General features: G+C 47.9%; 1 protein-coding gene across 1 annotated transcript in view; it reads right to left on the bottom strand.

Moving 5' to 3' along the window:
* Positions 1–3,708: 3,708 nt before the first annotated feature.
* The window catches only part of Tmprss2 (transmembrane serine protease 2), a 39,192-nt gene continuing 26,393 nt past the window's right edge, over positions 3,709–16,507 (bottom strand). Inside the window, exons 7-14 of the mRNA XM_032900351.1 lie at positions 14,941–15,051; positions 10,839–10,882; positions 9,204–9,372; positions 8,310–8,485; positions 7,770–7,865; positions 6,952–7,094; positions 6,368–6,520; positions 3,709–5,240 (exon numbers count right to left, since the gene is read on the bottom strand). Of these exons, the coding sequence (XP_032756242.1) occupies positions 5,229–5,240; positions 6,368–6,520; positions 6,952–7,094; positions 7,770–7,865; positions 8,310–8,485; positions 9,204–9,372; positions 10,839–10,882; positions 14,941–15,051 (904 nt within the window). The 3' untranslated portion in view covers positions 3,709–5,228. The remainder of the gene's footprint in view (positions 5,241–6,367; positions 6,521–6,951; positions 7,095–7,769; positions 7,866–8,309; positions 8,486–9,203; positions 9,373–10,838; positions 10,883–14,940; positions 15,052–16,507) is intronic.

Here is a 16,507-nt window from a genome sequence, read left to right as displayed (position 1 = left end):
CTTCCTAGGGACCACATCAAGTGAAGAGAAGCTTGGAAAGACAAACTTATCAAACACATACATGCTTTGTGTACATAGGCACTGGCCCGCAGGAATACAAAGCAGTCTCAGTGTGAGCAGAGCTGTGGGAGGTTCTGCATGCCCAGCTGAATACCAATAGAAAAAACATCCAGGGTAAGACCAGGTCATCTAAGCAACCATGCCCTCCTTCCAGGAGAGCTGCAGAGTCCCTCCATGACTGGGAGATGATAGATAAGCCTAACCCTCAGACGGACTCTCCCAGAACCCAGCTCCAAATCTACATAGTACTTCCTGACTTCAAGACTTAAGAAGCCTTGGGTGCAGGTCACAACACTAGCTGAGGACATGTCCAATAGAGGCCTTGACACGAGGTTCTTTGGAGCACTGAAATGCCAGGATCAGGAAGAAGAAGATGCCTCCAGTAGGGAGGGAGAGGACAAAGAGCTCAGGGACATTCTCCAAGAAACACAATGGACATGGGGCACAGTGAGACTTCCAGAAAAATGGACTGCCTTACTCAAGAGCGCCTTGCTCCTTGAGGAGACCAGCTGCATAGTCCATTCTTAGATGGCAGCTGGGCAGTTGAGTAGCCACCCTGTGCCCTCCTAACAGATCCTATGCTACATTTCTTCTGACCTTTGAAACTCTACGATTACTGACTTTGGGAGGTTTTATAATATGCTTACAAGGATGCTAGGAAGACAATGGCCACTGTCCATGTGCAATTCCAAAGCCGAACTGGATGACACCAATAGGCTTCCCCAGGACTGACTGACTACTTGTCATTCCCATGGTCATTGGAGCTCCAAGAGGCTGACTATAAGCTGGAGTGTGAAGTGTCAGAGCCTCTTATCACAGAAGATTCTGCGAGACTATGGTGGGCAGGGAGTTTAAACATCTCTGACTCAAGTGTGTGTCCCTCCAGCCTGGTGCCTTAGGAGTTTTCCATGCCCAGGCTTAGCTCCATCTTATAGGGACATTAGATTCTGATGGGTCAGAAACAGTCAGAGGCACCCAAGCATCAGATGGACCTTGCCTGGATGCATTGGTTCCCTGAATATGTAGAGAGTGAGAGAGGCGGTTGAGAGTCTATGCTATAAAGGAACAAGTCTTTGTAGCCTGCTGGGTATGGTTCTCCCAAAGAGCAGGAGGATGGTCCTTTTGGGATATAAAGAATAAGTCTATCCCTGTGGTGATCAGAACCCAGAGTGGGAGCTCTAGGACCCCTCCTATGAGATTAGAGTATGAGGAGAGGTTAGGTTCAGGCCAAAGCTCATCAGTGCCTCCAGGATGACAATCATGGCCAAGCTATTGTCGCCCATTAGGTACCACATGCCTGACATGATATTAGAATTTGTAGTTTCTCTTCTCCTCGACCCTCAACCTAGGAAGGTGAGTATTATAGAATGGGCCTTGGTGAATTTTGAAGTGGGGACATTTGATGTAATAAGAGGAGCAAAAGGAGACCTAGACAGATATTAACAGACTGCAGTAGACTGAACACTGGGGTGTCATGCTTCAGAGGCTCAACCCATGTGAGCTGGTGATTCCTGTAAGCTTTGTTTCAGAGGTTTTGTGAACATGATGTTTCCAATGAGGAGAGCCTTTCTATAAATCCTCTTCAAGTGGAGCGTATTCTCGCCACCAGCATGCCAGCAGCCCCCCACAGGAAGCCTGGTATCAAGGAGGGAAGTCATTATGAGTGTAACCCAATACCAGGTGACAAACGATCCGATGAGCCAGCACCCCAGCTTTGTTCGTCTCATACTCATCATATCCAGGAAACTGTCACCGATGTGTCCCTTGTTCCCATAAAGGCTGCTTCAGCGTTCCAGCTTGTTGGGTCTCAAGTGCCACCACCACAGGCTGATGTATTTAGGACGAGCCAGCAGCCCCCCTGAGGTAAGTTCTCAAGGCTCCTTTCCAAGTACAGGTGTTTTAAAGCCCTTGTCAAACACTGCACCCACCCAAGTGAGCCTGGGTTATATCACACTACACAGTGATGTCTTTACACGGTGCCAGGACAGAAATGCACAGCAGGCGTGCCTCTGGAACCACAACCTTGGCTAGAATGGAAAAAGGTTCTGAAATCAGGTATCTGGATCATAGGAGAACCTCAGGACATGAGCTCAGCCAAAACTGTCATCCCCACATTCAGCTAACCAGTGAACATTTCAAGGCTGGGTTCAGTTCCTTGCCCAGCTGCCAATGCTGATGTTTATTCTAATGAGAGGCTGGGTTAATTTACACTCAGAAAATGAATAGTGTTGTTTAACTACACCAACACCAGTGTTCTCCTTAGCTTGTTGCAGTTGGCTTAATCTTTCAAGTGAAATCAGCACTGTGTACCTATGAACCCACCTAAGATGAAATTTTCCAACATGGAAGGAGGACGCATCCCAGCTTGTTTGCCCATGGAAGCACATTAAACCAGCATCAGTCTTCACTGTCCCCAATGTCTTGATTGTAGTAACCCCAAGGCAGGAACCTGTAGCTGTGAATGGGCGTGCCCGAGCGGCAGCCAGCAGCTAGCACTTTGCTTGCTGTTCCAGCACGCGCTGAGTAAGTCCTTCTCCCAGCAATTCACTGCCGTAAATTGGCTTTTTTGCATGTTTGCATTTTCATCATAATTTTGCTGCTGCACAGCCCCAAACACAGTGTTGCATAGCTGTAATGTGTCCTCGGCCCCATAAGGCAGTAGTGGCTAATGGGAACATGTTAGGGAAGGTTTGTTCAGCCTGAGGCATGAAGCTGACAGGTGTGGGTCAATGGTGAAGAATCTACAGGGTATGTTAGATACGCTGTTTAGGGACAGAGATGTAGCCCAGTTGGTACAGTGTTTACCTAATACCCAGGAAGCTCTGGCTTCAATCCCCAGTACACTTAAAATCAGGCGTGGTAATACATGACTTTGATTCTAGCACTCTGGAGGTAGAAGGATAAGGTCAAAGTCCTCTGTGTATGTATGTATATATCTCCTTTGTTGTTCTTTCTTTCCTTTCCTTTCTTTTCTATCTATGTAGAGTCTGAGGCTATCCTGGTGGTCTTATATACAAGGTCCTGCTGGAAGGTAGGATAAGAAGGAAGATGGTGTCACAGCAGAAGCACATGTGTGCTAACAAGTCCAAGCAGAGTGACTTTTAGTTCTAACGTAGATGATCACATCCATCTTTTTGCCCATAGTCCTAACTACAGGGAAGAGAAGTGTACACTGTATCTCTGTCACCATGAATCATCTGGGACTTTGGGAAGAAACCACAGGATACAAATTCTGGACTTAGTCTAGGTCAGGTTGCCTGATGAGGTGGGAGCCTGGAGCTGTGTCTCCAGAGCTAAGGGCCTCCACATGTCAGCTGACATAAATAGGCTTTACCAAGTGTCTGCTCTGCTCTTTTTCAGGGTCAAGGGGCTGTGAGGCAGACATAGGAGGAGCTGGGATGGAGTGGTGATAATTGTGGTTCTTGGAGTCTGACTTAGGGAGGCTATGCTGGGGAGCTGATGAGGCTCTTGCAGGAATCGCTGGAAGACGATGTCCAAGCACAGAGGTCAAACGGGGCTTGCCAGTGCTGGGGTAGTGCTCTAACAGTATCTCACTCCAACCTAGCAGCCGCACTGACATCCTTCCCGAACTAGGAACTGGAGTTTGGTCCTGCACCTGGGGCACAACTACACAGCCAATGAACAATGGAAAGAATTACATACTTTATTCATACATTTCACAGTGGAATCTCACAGCTCAGAACAGACACAAAACAGGAAATAACCAACCAACAGCAAAGACAGGGAGAGCTAAGGAGGGGACATGTTCTCACACTTCAAGGTGCTTGTACATTTAGTCTTGTAAGTAGGTACCTTATGGCATCTAAGAAGGTCCCTAGAGTGTTGTTCCCAGAGGAAGCATGAGGGAACTCTTTACACGGAGTGGCAACTATTTCCTTGGTGGGAGACCCTCCCCAGCAAAGACGGAGTCCCAGCTGTGACCCGTTCACTGCCTTCTGAAGAGCTAGGCAGAGAGGAGGAGGCAGAGCCTCACCATAGCTAAGACATTCATACTTCATATTTTGGTGATTGTGGCATGGCTTTCCTGATATAAACCCAGGGCCAGAAAAGGATAGAAGACAATGAGCTCCTGTTTTTCATCTTTGTCCAAAACTTGGGACTACTAATCCCATCGTCAGTCTACAGAACAACCTAACCATCTGGAAGAGGTCTAATGTCTGAGGCACAAGCACACAGTCCAAATGCAGGTGAACTACAGACATTCATCCAGACTAGTGTGCAGGTGCAGTGAGGTAGTAAGGGAATAAACACAACCCAGAAGCAAGGTGACTGGAATCACAAGTCCCTGATTCTAATGGACCTCAGCCTCCAAATGACTAGCTGAGCTATACAGGCTCCATCAAGTACCAGGCCTTACCTGGAGCCAAACCAAAGAGGTAAGTTTCAGGCTATGAAAGGCTGAGAGAAATAGCGGTGGGGAGCCAAGAACCAGACTGAATGATACCATATAGAGCTCACCCAAGGGACATGCAGACATTAGTTTCTTGCTCTGAAGGCCCTGCCTAGGCCCTCAGCCTGGCAAAGGTTCCATCAACCTTGGAAACGACCGTCATGTCAACATGCAGGAGAATAAGTCCTTTACTCCCGGGCTGTTGTTCATGAAGTCATTATAGTATGACCAGCCCAAACTACACAGCAGAGCTAGGCCACAGGCAATGGGTAGTGTTCTCTCTCTCTCTCTCTCTCTCTCTCTCTCTCTCTCTCTCTCTCTGTCTCTCTCTCTCTCTCTCTCTCTGTACCTGTACCTTGGCCCAAGGCCCTACCTGGCTTCCCTACTCTTCTCAGGTCATCGGACTACTCAGAGGTCATAGTCCTTACTCATCCAAAAGAGGCCTGAGCATAAGCCAAAAAGAAGTCTCAACATGAGAGTGCCACCTTCTTCTGTATTTGGCCCTATGTGCCCAAACCCAACAGGATCTGGTCATCCTTTCTGGTAGGAGCTGCTGAAGTGGCCTGGAGGGGGGGGGCACTGAAGCCCTCACAGGACCAGGGAGCACAGTCAGATAAGTCACTGTTTAATAAAAGTGAAAGGCCCTTTGAATCATCTCAAAAGGTACATTGTGCACAGGAAGTTGAAAATCTGCCCCTTGGTTTTCTTGCAGAAGGTTGTTGAAGACAAAGGAAGTCGGGGGACAAAGCCACGTGGATTAGCTGTTCGCCTGTGCCAACAGGAAGAAGAGACGAGGTTACTCTCCTAAGACAGACAAAGCTGTCTTTTTCCCCTGATGATCTGAGAGTCCCAGAGTCTGACTCAGGCCTCAGAGACTTCTGCAGGTCAAGCTCAGGCTACAGGTGCAGGAAGCACATGTGCCTCTGCCCAGAAGCCTCACTTGGTTCCAGCTACTCTCTACCTGGAGAAGTCCTCCATTCTTACCTGTGGTACCCCTCTCACTCAGCACTCTCTTTCCTCAAGGCCATGCTGAGTGGCCTTCAGGCTTAAATATATCTGCTGGTCAGTGCCCTCCATACTGCCCCTCCCTCTAGTCTCCTCTTTGTGCCCCACAGCATAGTCTGGTTTGTCTGTTCCCCAATCTTCTTTTGCCAGGAGGACTTGCCCTCAAGAGATGTGACATCGTGAACTCAGTCACTTGGATTGACATGATCAGGCTTCATGAAAATGCCTTGGTCCCATTTCTTCTTTATCAGGCAGATACTAGCAGATATGCTCTTTCTCTAGGAACCCTCCTATGAGTCCATGCCTAAGCAGACCATCATTTTGATCCTTGGGATGGAAGGAGCTGGAGATCCAACAGAGTGTATTGATGAGCCAGGAGGGTAGGCTCACAGGAACTCTTGAGCTTCTTCCTTGCTGTGCAACCTCCCCTGGGGCCACGTTGGGGACTTGAGATCTCTAGCCACTCCTCTCCCTCTGAACATGAACATAACGCCCCTCATGAGACCACTCTGAGGAAGAGTACCATTCTGACTATTCTATCACCCAAGTATGTGAATGAGTGAAGGCTGGGTAGGCGCCTGGCTCTGCTGATCCTGCACTAAAATGGGGAGCCAAGGGGCTTCTATGAGTCTGGCTCTGCCATCAACGCTAGCAGGAGGGCCCGTGAGGTTGACAGTGCCTCCCGCCAAGTATACAGGCACCATAGGCCTGGAGTGGGTGTAGAGAGGAATTGGGAAATCATAGGGATGGGGAGACCTGGAACAGGGGAGTGAAAGGTGACCCAGGAGAAGTCTAGACCATGAAAGTGTCCACTTTCTGACAATGTGCACTCCTCCCGGACCTGTGACTTGAGCTCAAGGAGATGGACAGTCCAGGAATCAAGGAAATTACCCTCATTTGCTGGTAGATCCAGTCTGTAAATACTGTCACGTTCCCGTATACTCCAGGTCTGAATGCCTTGGCACAGCCCGAGCCCCAGCTCGTGTCCCCAATCAGCCACCAGATTTCATTCTTCAAAGTAACCAAGGGCCCTCCACTGTCTCCCTGGGGAACACTGCAAGTTACTGAGAAGAAAAGGGCACACCAAAACACACATGCAGAGAGGACACAGAGTCTCCAGATATGAGAGAGGGTATGGATCTGTCTCCCCTGCAGGAAGCAGTGGTCACAGAGACATAATCCAAAAGATGGCATTGGTCTGTGCCAACTGCAGTTAGCAAATGCATGGCAGAACACAGTTCAACCACACCAACACTTATGTCAAGCTAAATCTTCTCTGGAGACCAGAGTGTGCACAGCACTAGTTTCTGCCAGAGGTATAAATGCTGCTACTGGCCACGTCCCTCCCCACAGCTGCTCCCAGCTGGTTCTGTGTCCCTAGGGGGTATCTCTGATCCCAGCAGAGCCTCATGTCTCTCTCACAGGGGCTCAGTGGGAACTGCACATTCAAAGGTTAAATAAAAACTCACAATTACCTGACAAGAGTCGACAGAGCCCTGGAGGAACCCGGCGCAGATCATGGCTGGTGTGATTAAGTTGTTGTATATGTATTTGCTATTACATTTGGAGGGCTCGATCAAGGGTACCATGGCAGCATTCAGCACATCCGAGGTCTTCCCTAACAACAGAGGCATCAGCCAGCAGCTCTTGTGGACATCTTCCTCAAGAGGCCCATACTGCATGCAGATGACCGCATACCTCTCTCCCCTCCTCCCTCCCTGTAATGGTTAACATTGATGGATGGCATCTAGAATCACCTAGGAGACAAACCTCTGAGCATGTCTATGAGGGAATTTCTAGAGTGGGTACATCAAGGAGGGAAAAGGCTCTCAATATAGCTGGGTCCTAGACTGAAGAAACAGGAGAAAGTGGTCTGAGTATTAGCATCCATCTTTCTTTCTGAATCCTGAATATATTGATGTGACCCGCCATCTTGTGCTCCTGATACCATGCCGTCCCCACAATGATGGACGGCACCTTCAAACTGTGGACAATAAGTCCTTCTTCCCTTCAGTTAAGTAACTCCCTTGAGTTACTTTTGTCAAGAATTTTGTCACAGGAATGAGAAAGTAACTAGTATACTCCCTCAGTCCATCCAAATACCAAGCCCTGTTCCTATGTTGCTAGGTAGGGCTAATTTGATGGTTTTTGTTTAATCGAATAGGAAAAGCAAGGTACATAGCACATGTAAACTGTCCAAAGCCAAAAGCCACCGAATAACCGAGCTGGGATTCAAATGAAGAGGTCCCACTGTGGAAATCAATGTCCCATCCTGGGCGACCCAAAGTCTCACCTTTCTCATAGGTGGCCCCCCACCCTGAAATCCAGCACTCCTGGGCTAGGTCCAGCATCATGCCTGGGTTCGGCAGACACACTGGCTTCACTACATCTGTGTAAAGAGGAGCAAAACGTGAGTTTATCAGTTGTCCTGAGAGAGATAGCTCAGTAGCACTGGCTGCTCTTCCAGAGGATCTATGTTTGATTCCCAACACTCACATGCTGGCTCACAACTGTCCCAGGGAATTTGACACCCTCTTCTGGCCTCTATGGGCACCAGGCACAGAAGTGGTACCCAGATATACTTGTAGGCAAAACACCCGTACACATAAAATAAATTTTAAAAATTAATTAAAATAATAAAATAATATAAATATAATAAAATAATAAAAATAAATTTAAAAATTAAGTTAAAAATTAAACATTTTTAAAACCAGTAATCTTTACAAATTATCAACCAGATGACCTCAGGGACACTAAGTGTTGTTTGAAGCCAGCTCTGACCCACACAACCCGGGGGGTGCTACTGCCCTCTAGTGGGCTGAGTCTCACATACCATTAAAAGCCAAGGGTGTCTGCAGCTTCATGAGAGCAATGTCATTATTCTTGGTCTTAGAGTCGTAATTTGGATGGGAAATCACTCTTTCTACCTGGTGTCTACTTCCATAGAACATGAGAGACTGTTTCAAAATTCCCGCAAATGCCGTCCAGTACCTCGGGCTGCTGAGGGGTCTGAGAGACAGAAGGACAGACACGGAAACTCAGGACCACAGATATGAGGTGTTCCCTTCACAGTCTTTAAAACACACATGCTGAGTCCTGGGGTAAGATGACAACCTAAGCCACAGAGTGAGGCTGGAGCAGGGAGCTTCTCACTTCCCTCTCAGCACCCCACAGCCGAATGCCTCCCCAAGAATTCTGTTCTCCCATCTTCTGCACCAGATCACAATAGAGCCGCACCTTTCTGTAGTACTTGAAATCACATTCTGACAGGACTGGGTCTCACTAATCTTTATATGCCAGAGCATTTACTGACACAGGAGGTGCTTAATAAATACGGACATACTTGGAGTCTTACAGTGGTCATGCTTTTCTTTCATCTGTTTTGTTGTTGTTTTGTTTTTGTTTTTGTTTTTAACTTTTAGCTTCAACTACCAGAGGAACCTCAGAATCTGGGATGTATGAGGGAGGAAGGTAGACTCCCAGGAGAGATAGCTTCCCTAACTTCCCAGCAGTGCCTGGGAGGAAGAAAAGGAGGGTATTCCTGTGTGGTAGCAACAGGCTAAGAGACATTGAGACATCTAACGCAGCACTGTCACCCCAACAGGACATCGGAGCTTCCACACTGCGTGGTGTGGGTCACATGGTAGAAGAGCCATATTCCAACCCCAAATGTCTGGGCCATGTGACCCCACTCTACTACCCCGGACTTCACAGAATGAAGGCATACTCTTCCACACAGTGGGCGGCCGTCACAATCCACTCGGGGGTGATGATGGAGCCTCCGCAGACATGGATACCTTGGACGTGCAGGCTGACCTGCCAGGGCCAGTCTCCTGGTGAGGCGGTCGACCCACCCACAATCCTGCTCTGACGTCTCACTGAGCGAACCCCGCATGCTGAGGGTGACAAACACATGTCAGATGTCAGTCAACAGAGCAGAAGACACCAGGGCCAGCACAAAGCCAATCATATGGATTCCACCCAGCTGCCATTCCCTGGCCTCACCAGGCAGTGGGGTCATTGGAAGGAGATTACTGCTGTCTCTGTTTCCCTATTATTAGGAGTCTGAATAGGCAAGTGACAAGGAGATGCTCTCCCAGGTCCTCAAGGGGCCACTCCTTCCCTGGTTGGGGCACAGGCTAATTCTTATTGCTACCTGGTTCCATCAGGTTTCTGGCAGGGTTAGGAAAGCCCTGGGTAACAGTCTCCTCGGGGAGACTAACACACAGCACCCCAACACCCGGAGTTCTGAGCAAACAGGAGGGAAGTAGATAAGGCTGAGAGTGAGTGAGGAGGCAAGGGAGGGTTTGGTAAGTGAGGGGCAATCAGGGTAGATGAAGGCCGAGTCCCCCAGGAAATGACACAGAGGTTCTTTGCTGAGCAGGGATGAGATCTACTTCAGGGTGAAAAGTCCCTGCTTGTCTGAAGAGGGAGCTCTAGAAACTTCGAAGCTGTGTGTCGAGCTCTCCGTTGAAAGAAGCCAAGATAATAGGAGTAGGTAGAGGTTAGGGACTTCCTGATGTGCTGAAAGGTCCCCAGGCTGGTGTCAGGGTACTAGCTGAGCAGGCCTGGTACATTTCAGCACAGTATGGGGCAGGACTTGTAGAAGCATCCTCTAAGCTTTACCTGTACCTGTGAAGCACATGTGGACAGACGGCTAACAGCAGTGCTCTCCTGGCTGGGCAACAAGATGACCTTAAGGAGATTCAGAGCTCCTTTGCTAAAGTGTAGGCCTCAAGTCCCAGGCCAAGGTTGGACATCTATATTTACCTAGTGTGGGGGTCCATGAGTAATTCGTGCACATGCACATTCACACACACACAGAGAGAGAGAGAGAGAGAGAGAGAGAGAGAGAGAGAGAGAGATACAGACAGACACAGAGAGACCCCAGTTAGCCACCATGCAAGCTCCTGAGGGAAGGTAGAAAGCATGCAGGCATGCTTGATGTCACACTTTCCTTGGGAAACTGTGTCCAGTGGAAGGCTGAATGACAATGCCCTAGCTTTGGCCTAGGTCAGGTCACTGATGTGAGGCTTCAGGCTCACACACAACTTGCTAACTATCCTTCTGCTTCACGGAGAAGGATCCACTAAGGCCCCCGTACTTATGGTGGCACCTAAAAACAAGGCCTGTCAGTGTCCAACCATCACCTACCCTCAGTAGACACTACAGCCCAGCAAAATTCCAACACAGCAGAATTACATAGAGATCCTAGTATAAGCAAGAGGCCTCCAGACACATCCTCGCTGGTTCCTGGAGGCCTCCCCTCACATATCCCAAGACCCAGGGACATCTTTCCAAAACCACAGAGTGGTTCCTACTCGGAAGCATAGGAAAGCACCATTGGGAAGTACTCACTCACCTATACAGCGCAATGAAACCACCATGCGGGATGAGCACGAGTCACTAGAAAGAAGATGGGACTCTGGTTACCACAGGCAGGGAGGGAGGGAGCTGGTGTCTTCTCCTGGTGTTGCCTCCTGTCCACTACTAGTGACCCTACTCATAGGACTAGACCTCAGTGGCAAGGAATGGATTCCGCCACCAGACTCAGAGTCCAACTCTCTGCCTCTTCTCAACAGGTAGAACAAGATGGCAACCCAAGTTGATCCCCGATCTGCAATGCGTCAAAATCTTAAAACTTTTGGAGCCCCCCTATTCAATACCACAAAAGGGAAATTTCACACCTAAGCACATGTGAAGTGTCACAGTCCAACCATACTCACGATAGAATGCAATGGCCTTAGTTTATGCACATAAGGTGTACACAGAGCCAGAGAGATGGCTCAGTGGGTACTTGCTTCCAAGTCGGAAAGTCTGAGTTTAATCCCTGAGATCCACATAGAAAGGACTGATTCCTCTGACCTCTGCACGCGTACCACATACGCAGACTAAATAAATTTTAATAGGTAGGGGAATACATGAAATAAATGAATTCTGTCCTTAGATTTGATTCCTAACCCCAAGATATCTCAGACATGAATATTTTAAAAATCTAAACTCTGCAGGGGCACAGGTGAGCTGGCCCCAAGGATGCAAGTGTAAGAAAGCTGACTCACAACTTGTCAGCTGTGCTGTGGGTGGGTGAGGGAGAGATGCCATTTCCCAACTCCTTGTCCCTTGCCATCTGCAGGCAGGAGAGCTGGCCCTGGGGTCATGAGAGTGGGAGAGCTGACCCTGCCCCTCATTGGCCATAGCATTCTGGAGAAAGAACCCTGCATCCTGCCTGCATCAGAAAAATAGAACTGGCCCTGTGTGGGCATGGGTGAGCTGGTCCCAAGGGCACGAGAGTAGGAGAGTTGGCTCTGCCCCTTGCCAGCTGTGGAACTGGGTGAGCTGGCTGGGACAGTGCTGGAGAACCCATCCTGGTGGTGTGAGTGCAGGAGAGCTGGTTGCCTGATCAGTTCAGCTACTATACAAATCCAGATCTAGGGCTTTAAGTTGGCCCACTCCAACATCTACCCCTATCAATGAGCTGCTGGAGTCCATGAAGGAACCAGTCCTATAGAACCAAAACTGTGGGATCTCCTTGACAACAACAGTATATCTGAAAAGAGTCCTGGTAAGGATCTAGTATTCATAGTGTAGCAGAAGCCAGATGACTTGAAAATGAATATTTGCAAGTAAAGAAGTGTGGACAAAAGGGTATACTGTGGGACACGTGGTGACACACTACAGCTTCCACAATGAGATCTTTTTTTCTTTTGGTAGGGGGAGGTTTCAAGGGTGGGTATAAAGGAATGGAGAGATGAGTGGAATTAGGGTGCATGATGTGAAATTCACAAAGAATCAATAAAAAGTTAATCGAAAAATCTGAACTCTGAAATTCTTTCTGCCCCCAACATTTCAGACAAGAAATGTCCAACTTTTGGCACCCACTAGGATCGTGGCTTGAGAGAGAGGACAAGTCAGTTTTTACTTCTGTCCTTGTATAATTTAAAATTATCCCCTAGTTTAGGTGTCATGGCAAACACTGGAAATTTCAGTGCTAGAGAGTTTGAGGCAGGAGGATCACCAGTTCAGAGCCAGCCTGGGCTACACAGCAAGACCCTGTCACAAACAAATGAGCAGCTATCCAGTAGTGTCATCAGGAAGTTGTCTAGAAACTTCTAATTTCCCCAGATGGCTTTACATGTAAGCCACAGATCACAATATAACCAGCACTTTGCAAGGGACAGAAAAAAAAAGTCACTCAAGTTGGGAGTCAATTTCTCACATTGTGCAGGAGAAAAAATCAGTGCATTCTGTCCTATAGACATTGTCCCTGGTGTGCTGAAGAGGTCACAGCATGTCCTGACGGCATCAGCTACCAGCTGTGGTTCTGTGGGGAGCAATTGATTTCCCAAACATCAGTCCCATCAGGTCACTTGGACAGATAGAGCTTCACGCGCACCAGCCTGTCACCCAAGCACACATCAAATGGGACCTTTCCAGACCCCCAAATAAGGAACACCTAGGTACCAGGTAGGAAGCCTCAAGAAGGGAGCATTGGAAAGAGGGTACTTCTGCACCATACGACTCCATGAAAGCCTTGGCTCTGAACACACACCATGGGCACTTTGTACTGAGTACACGGTCAGGCCATGTTCACCAATGAATCCCTCTGCGAATGCCTCACTGGCCGTTCTAGAGTTGTGTGTGTAACAAGCTGCAGGATGTTACTGTGATGCCTCATTTCTGTGTACAAAGTATTCAGATTCAATGGCAGGATGCAGGGACTCCTGTGTAAGTAAGTAAATTCGCATCTTTTTAAGTTATATTGTGCTCCACAGACGCATTTATCTCGTGTATTTTAGTATGCAAATTTGCTTCCATCTTTAAATCATACAGGCACACATACACACATGTACATACATACATGCAACAGGAATTGTATGGAGATAAATTTCTCGATGATTTATTACCAGTAAACATTACATTTGTATACCTATCTTATAATCCCATATACCTGGGGTCACATAAAATTTTCTTGGGTGAAAAAGGGTCACAACTTTAAGAAGCCCAATGCTAGACAATAACTTTCCTGTCAGCACCTTGGAGTTGTGAAATCCTTACCTATACTGGCCTAAGCCCACCTCTTTCTGCTGTGCTCCCTTCTGCACCAGCAGCCTGCACCTCCCCTTTCCTCCCTTCTATACCTGCTGACTCTTCTAGGCCTGAGTCCTTGTGGAAGACAAAGAACTACTTGACTCACAAAAAGCACCCTGCCTCCTGTGCTAAGCCCTGCTGTCTGGGTGAACATCTGGCAGGGCACTGCTCTCCAGCAAGGCCAGCCCTGCCACATTCTCAGGGACAGCCAGGCTACAGCGGGGCATCCTGGTTGATGGCCACCAGGAAGGCAAGCCGCTCAGTAGAGATGTGGAGTGAATGATTAGTTCTCCAGCCCTGATATGTAGTACCTGACAGCTGGCCCTAGAGGCAGCTGAGCCACCTGGAGAAGAGCAATGGGGCCCTGGAGGAAGAAATCTCTAGAGGAAGAAATCTCTATGCAAAGAAGACATCACGGGTCCCCAGTATCAAAGCCATTGGAAAAGAGCCTAAAGCCATGTCTACTCACGCACAAATGATGGTTGCCCATGACCCCCTCCAAACTCGCAATGGCTCAGGCATCATACCTATTACCAGTGGCCTGGGTACAGCAAATTTTTATTGAACTAGCCATTCGCACCAGAGCCCCAAACGTTACCCCATGGCATCTTCTCACTGACAGTCATGGGTTGGAACCAAGGGCCAGAAAGTCTCTTGAATTCCTGGTGCCCAATGCTACAGTGTCATACACTTTGTCCCTCTGAGCTTAGGGTGGAAAATAAGCCCCAGGGTCATGGTACTAAGAGCAGAAACATGGTGATGCTCAAAGGTGGGGCTTTGTGAAATTAAGTCATTGAATGGAAGAGTCTCTGTGACAGAATCCTGGTGGCCTAAGGACAAGGAGAGAGGCCACTCAGAGCTTAACATTCTTGGCATGCTGAGATGTGGCCCTGGGACCCTGCTAGAGTCATGCCATGTCAAATGGATCTTCTTTCTAAAAGCATAAGACAAAACAATAAAAACAAAAACAAAATCCTTTTCTTTTTTCTTTTCAAAATTCTCTTCTTTATAAAGCAGTCTGCTTCAGGTATTTTGTTACAGTAGCTAACAGCCATCTAGCATATACCCTAGCACAGTAGCCATACCTTCCAGTGTCTGGAGAATAAAAACTAGCCAAGCAAACAACAGCGAAAGCCATTGCTAACAGCGGGCCAGACAGTAGAGACTGAAACCAAAAGGGTAAAGTATCTTGTAAGCCCCAGAAGTTGGTAAGAATGAAGTCAAGATCACTGCAAGTCCTGTTTCTAACCTCCAGCAGTATGAAGCTGACCTAACTCCACCCAGAGCATAGTCTAGGAAAATCAGCTCAGGATGACATTGTCTATGGGATCTCCTCATCACTCTCAAATTCTGCAAATCAGAGGAGCCCTCCATACCTGTGGTAGAGTTTTTTATAGAGGTCGATGTTGCCTGCGCTCACATTCAGCTTCATAAAGCTCGTTGCCCCGCTCTGGTCTGGTATCCCTTGGCTAGAATAAAAGCTGTTCCTGGAAAAAAGACAGGACAATCTTACTGAAAATAATGCGTCAGGCATATCAATTCACAGAGCACACTCTGTATCACAAAGCCACCCTTTGATGACGGTTGCAATCGAAGGGACACCTGAACACTCTAGGAAACAAAACCCAAGTTCAAATTCAGCCATGCTGTGTGAAAACCATTGTCTAATCCAGAAACCTTGTAAGTTTAGAGTCTCCCCTTAGTCGTGTTTCAGACCCAGGGTGAGCTAGGACAACAGGATGCTAAGGATGCCTGATTACACACTGTCTAATAAAATGTACAGATGTTAGCCTGCCTTGTTACAAAGTTTCCACTGGTTCTGGTTCACTGTGTACCTAAAAACTCTGAGTCACAGATGATATTTGTGTGTGTGGAGACCAGAGGTCAACACTGAGCATCCAGCTCAGCTGTTCTCCACCTTATATTTATATTTTAAAAAGTATTTTGCTATTTTATGTGTATCTGCCTGCATAATATGTCTATGCACCCTACATATGCCTAGTGCTCTTAGAGGACAGACGAGGGCACTGGAACCCCTGGAACTGGAGTTACAGATGGTTGTGAGACACCGTGTGGGTGCTGAGGACGAGCTTCAGTTTCTCTGGAAGAGGAGCCAGTGCTCTTAACTGCTGAACAATCTTTCTAGTCCCCTCTACCTTATATTCTGAGTCTGGGTCTCTTACTGAACCCAAATATCATCAATCCAGCTAGGCTGGCTGTCCAGCAAACCCCAAAGATCCTCTGGTCTCTGCCTCCCCATTACAGATTTCAGCTTGCCTCCACTGCTAGCTTTTACATGGGTGCTGGGAATCAGTCTGAGGCTCACATGCTTTTGTGGCAAGCCCTTTGCCCACTAAGCCATCTCCCCAACCCCATTCTGAAGCATCTCTTTAGCTAAGAGGCCAACATTCACACCATAGACCAATTCACCTTTGAGAACTGGAGAATAGAATGCCCTACTGTGCATAGGAACTCTCGGTGACCCCATGGAAGAAAAATCCTCATTAAAACCACAGCTCTCGTCCCGGGCTTAAGGCCTGTCATATTTTATGAGAGCCATAGTCTGGGCGTGGTTTGTCTGCCGAGAGGACTCTGATGCAGTAGACTCTGATGCAGCAGGACTCTGAGGAGATGTATAGGAACTTTAAGTAACATTTGAGGAGCAACTCCACTCCCACAAGGGACCAATTCTGTTTAAGGTGTTGACGTTAAGCCTCTGGAGAACAGATCGTTCCGCAGCAGATCCAGCCTCCATCCTCCCCTCTACATGTGCTTAGCAGCTCTCCCACTTTTCTACCATGAGGTGAAACAGTGCAAGACCTTCACCAGAAGCCAACACACGATTGCCTCCAGAATGGTGGGCTAAAATGAACCCCAAATTCCCTATAAAGTACCCAGCCTCAAGTGTTTTGTTATAGTAGAAGACACTGGGCAATGCCCCAG

This window comes from Rattus rattus, chromosome 4 (assembly GCF_011064425.1).
Source record: "Rattus rattus isolate New Zealand chromosome 4, Rrattus_CSIRO_v1, whole genome shotgun sequence".
NCBI lineage: Eukaryota > Metazoa > Chordata > Mammalia > Rodentia > Muridae > Rattus > Rattus rattus.
Note: the sequence above shows the minus strand (reverse complement) of the source record. Positions and strands in the feature narration are given on the sequence as shown.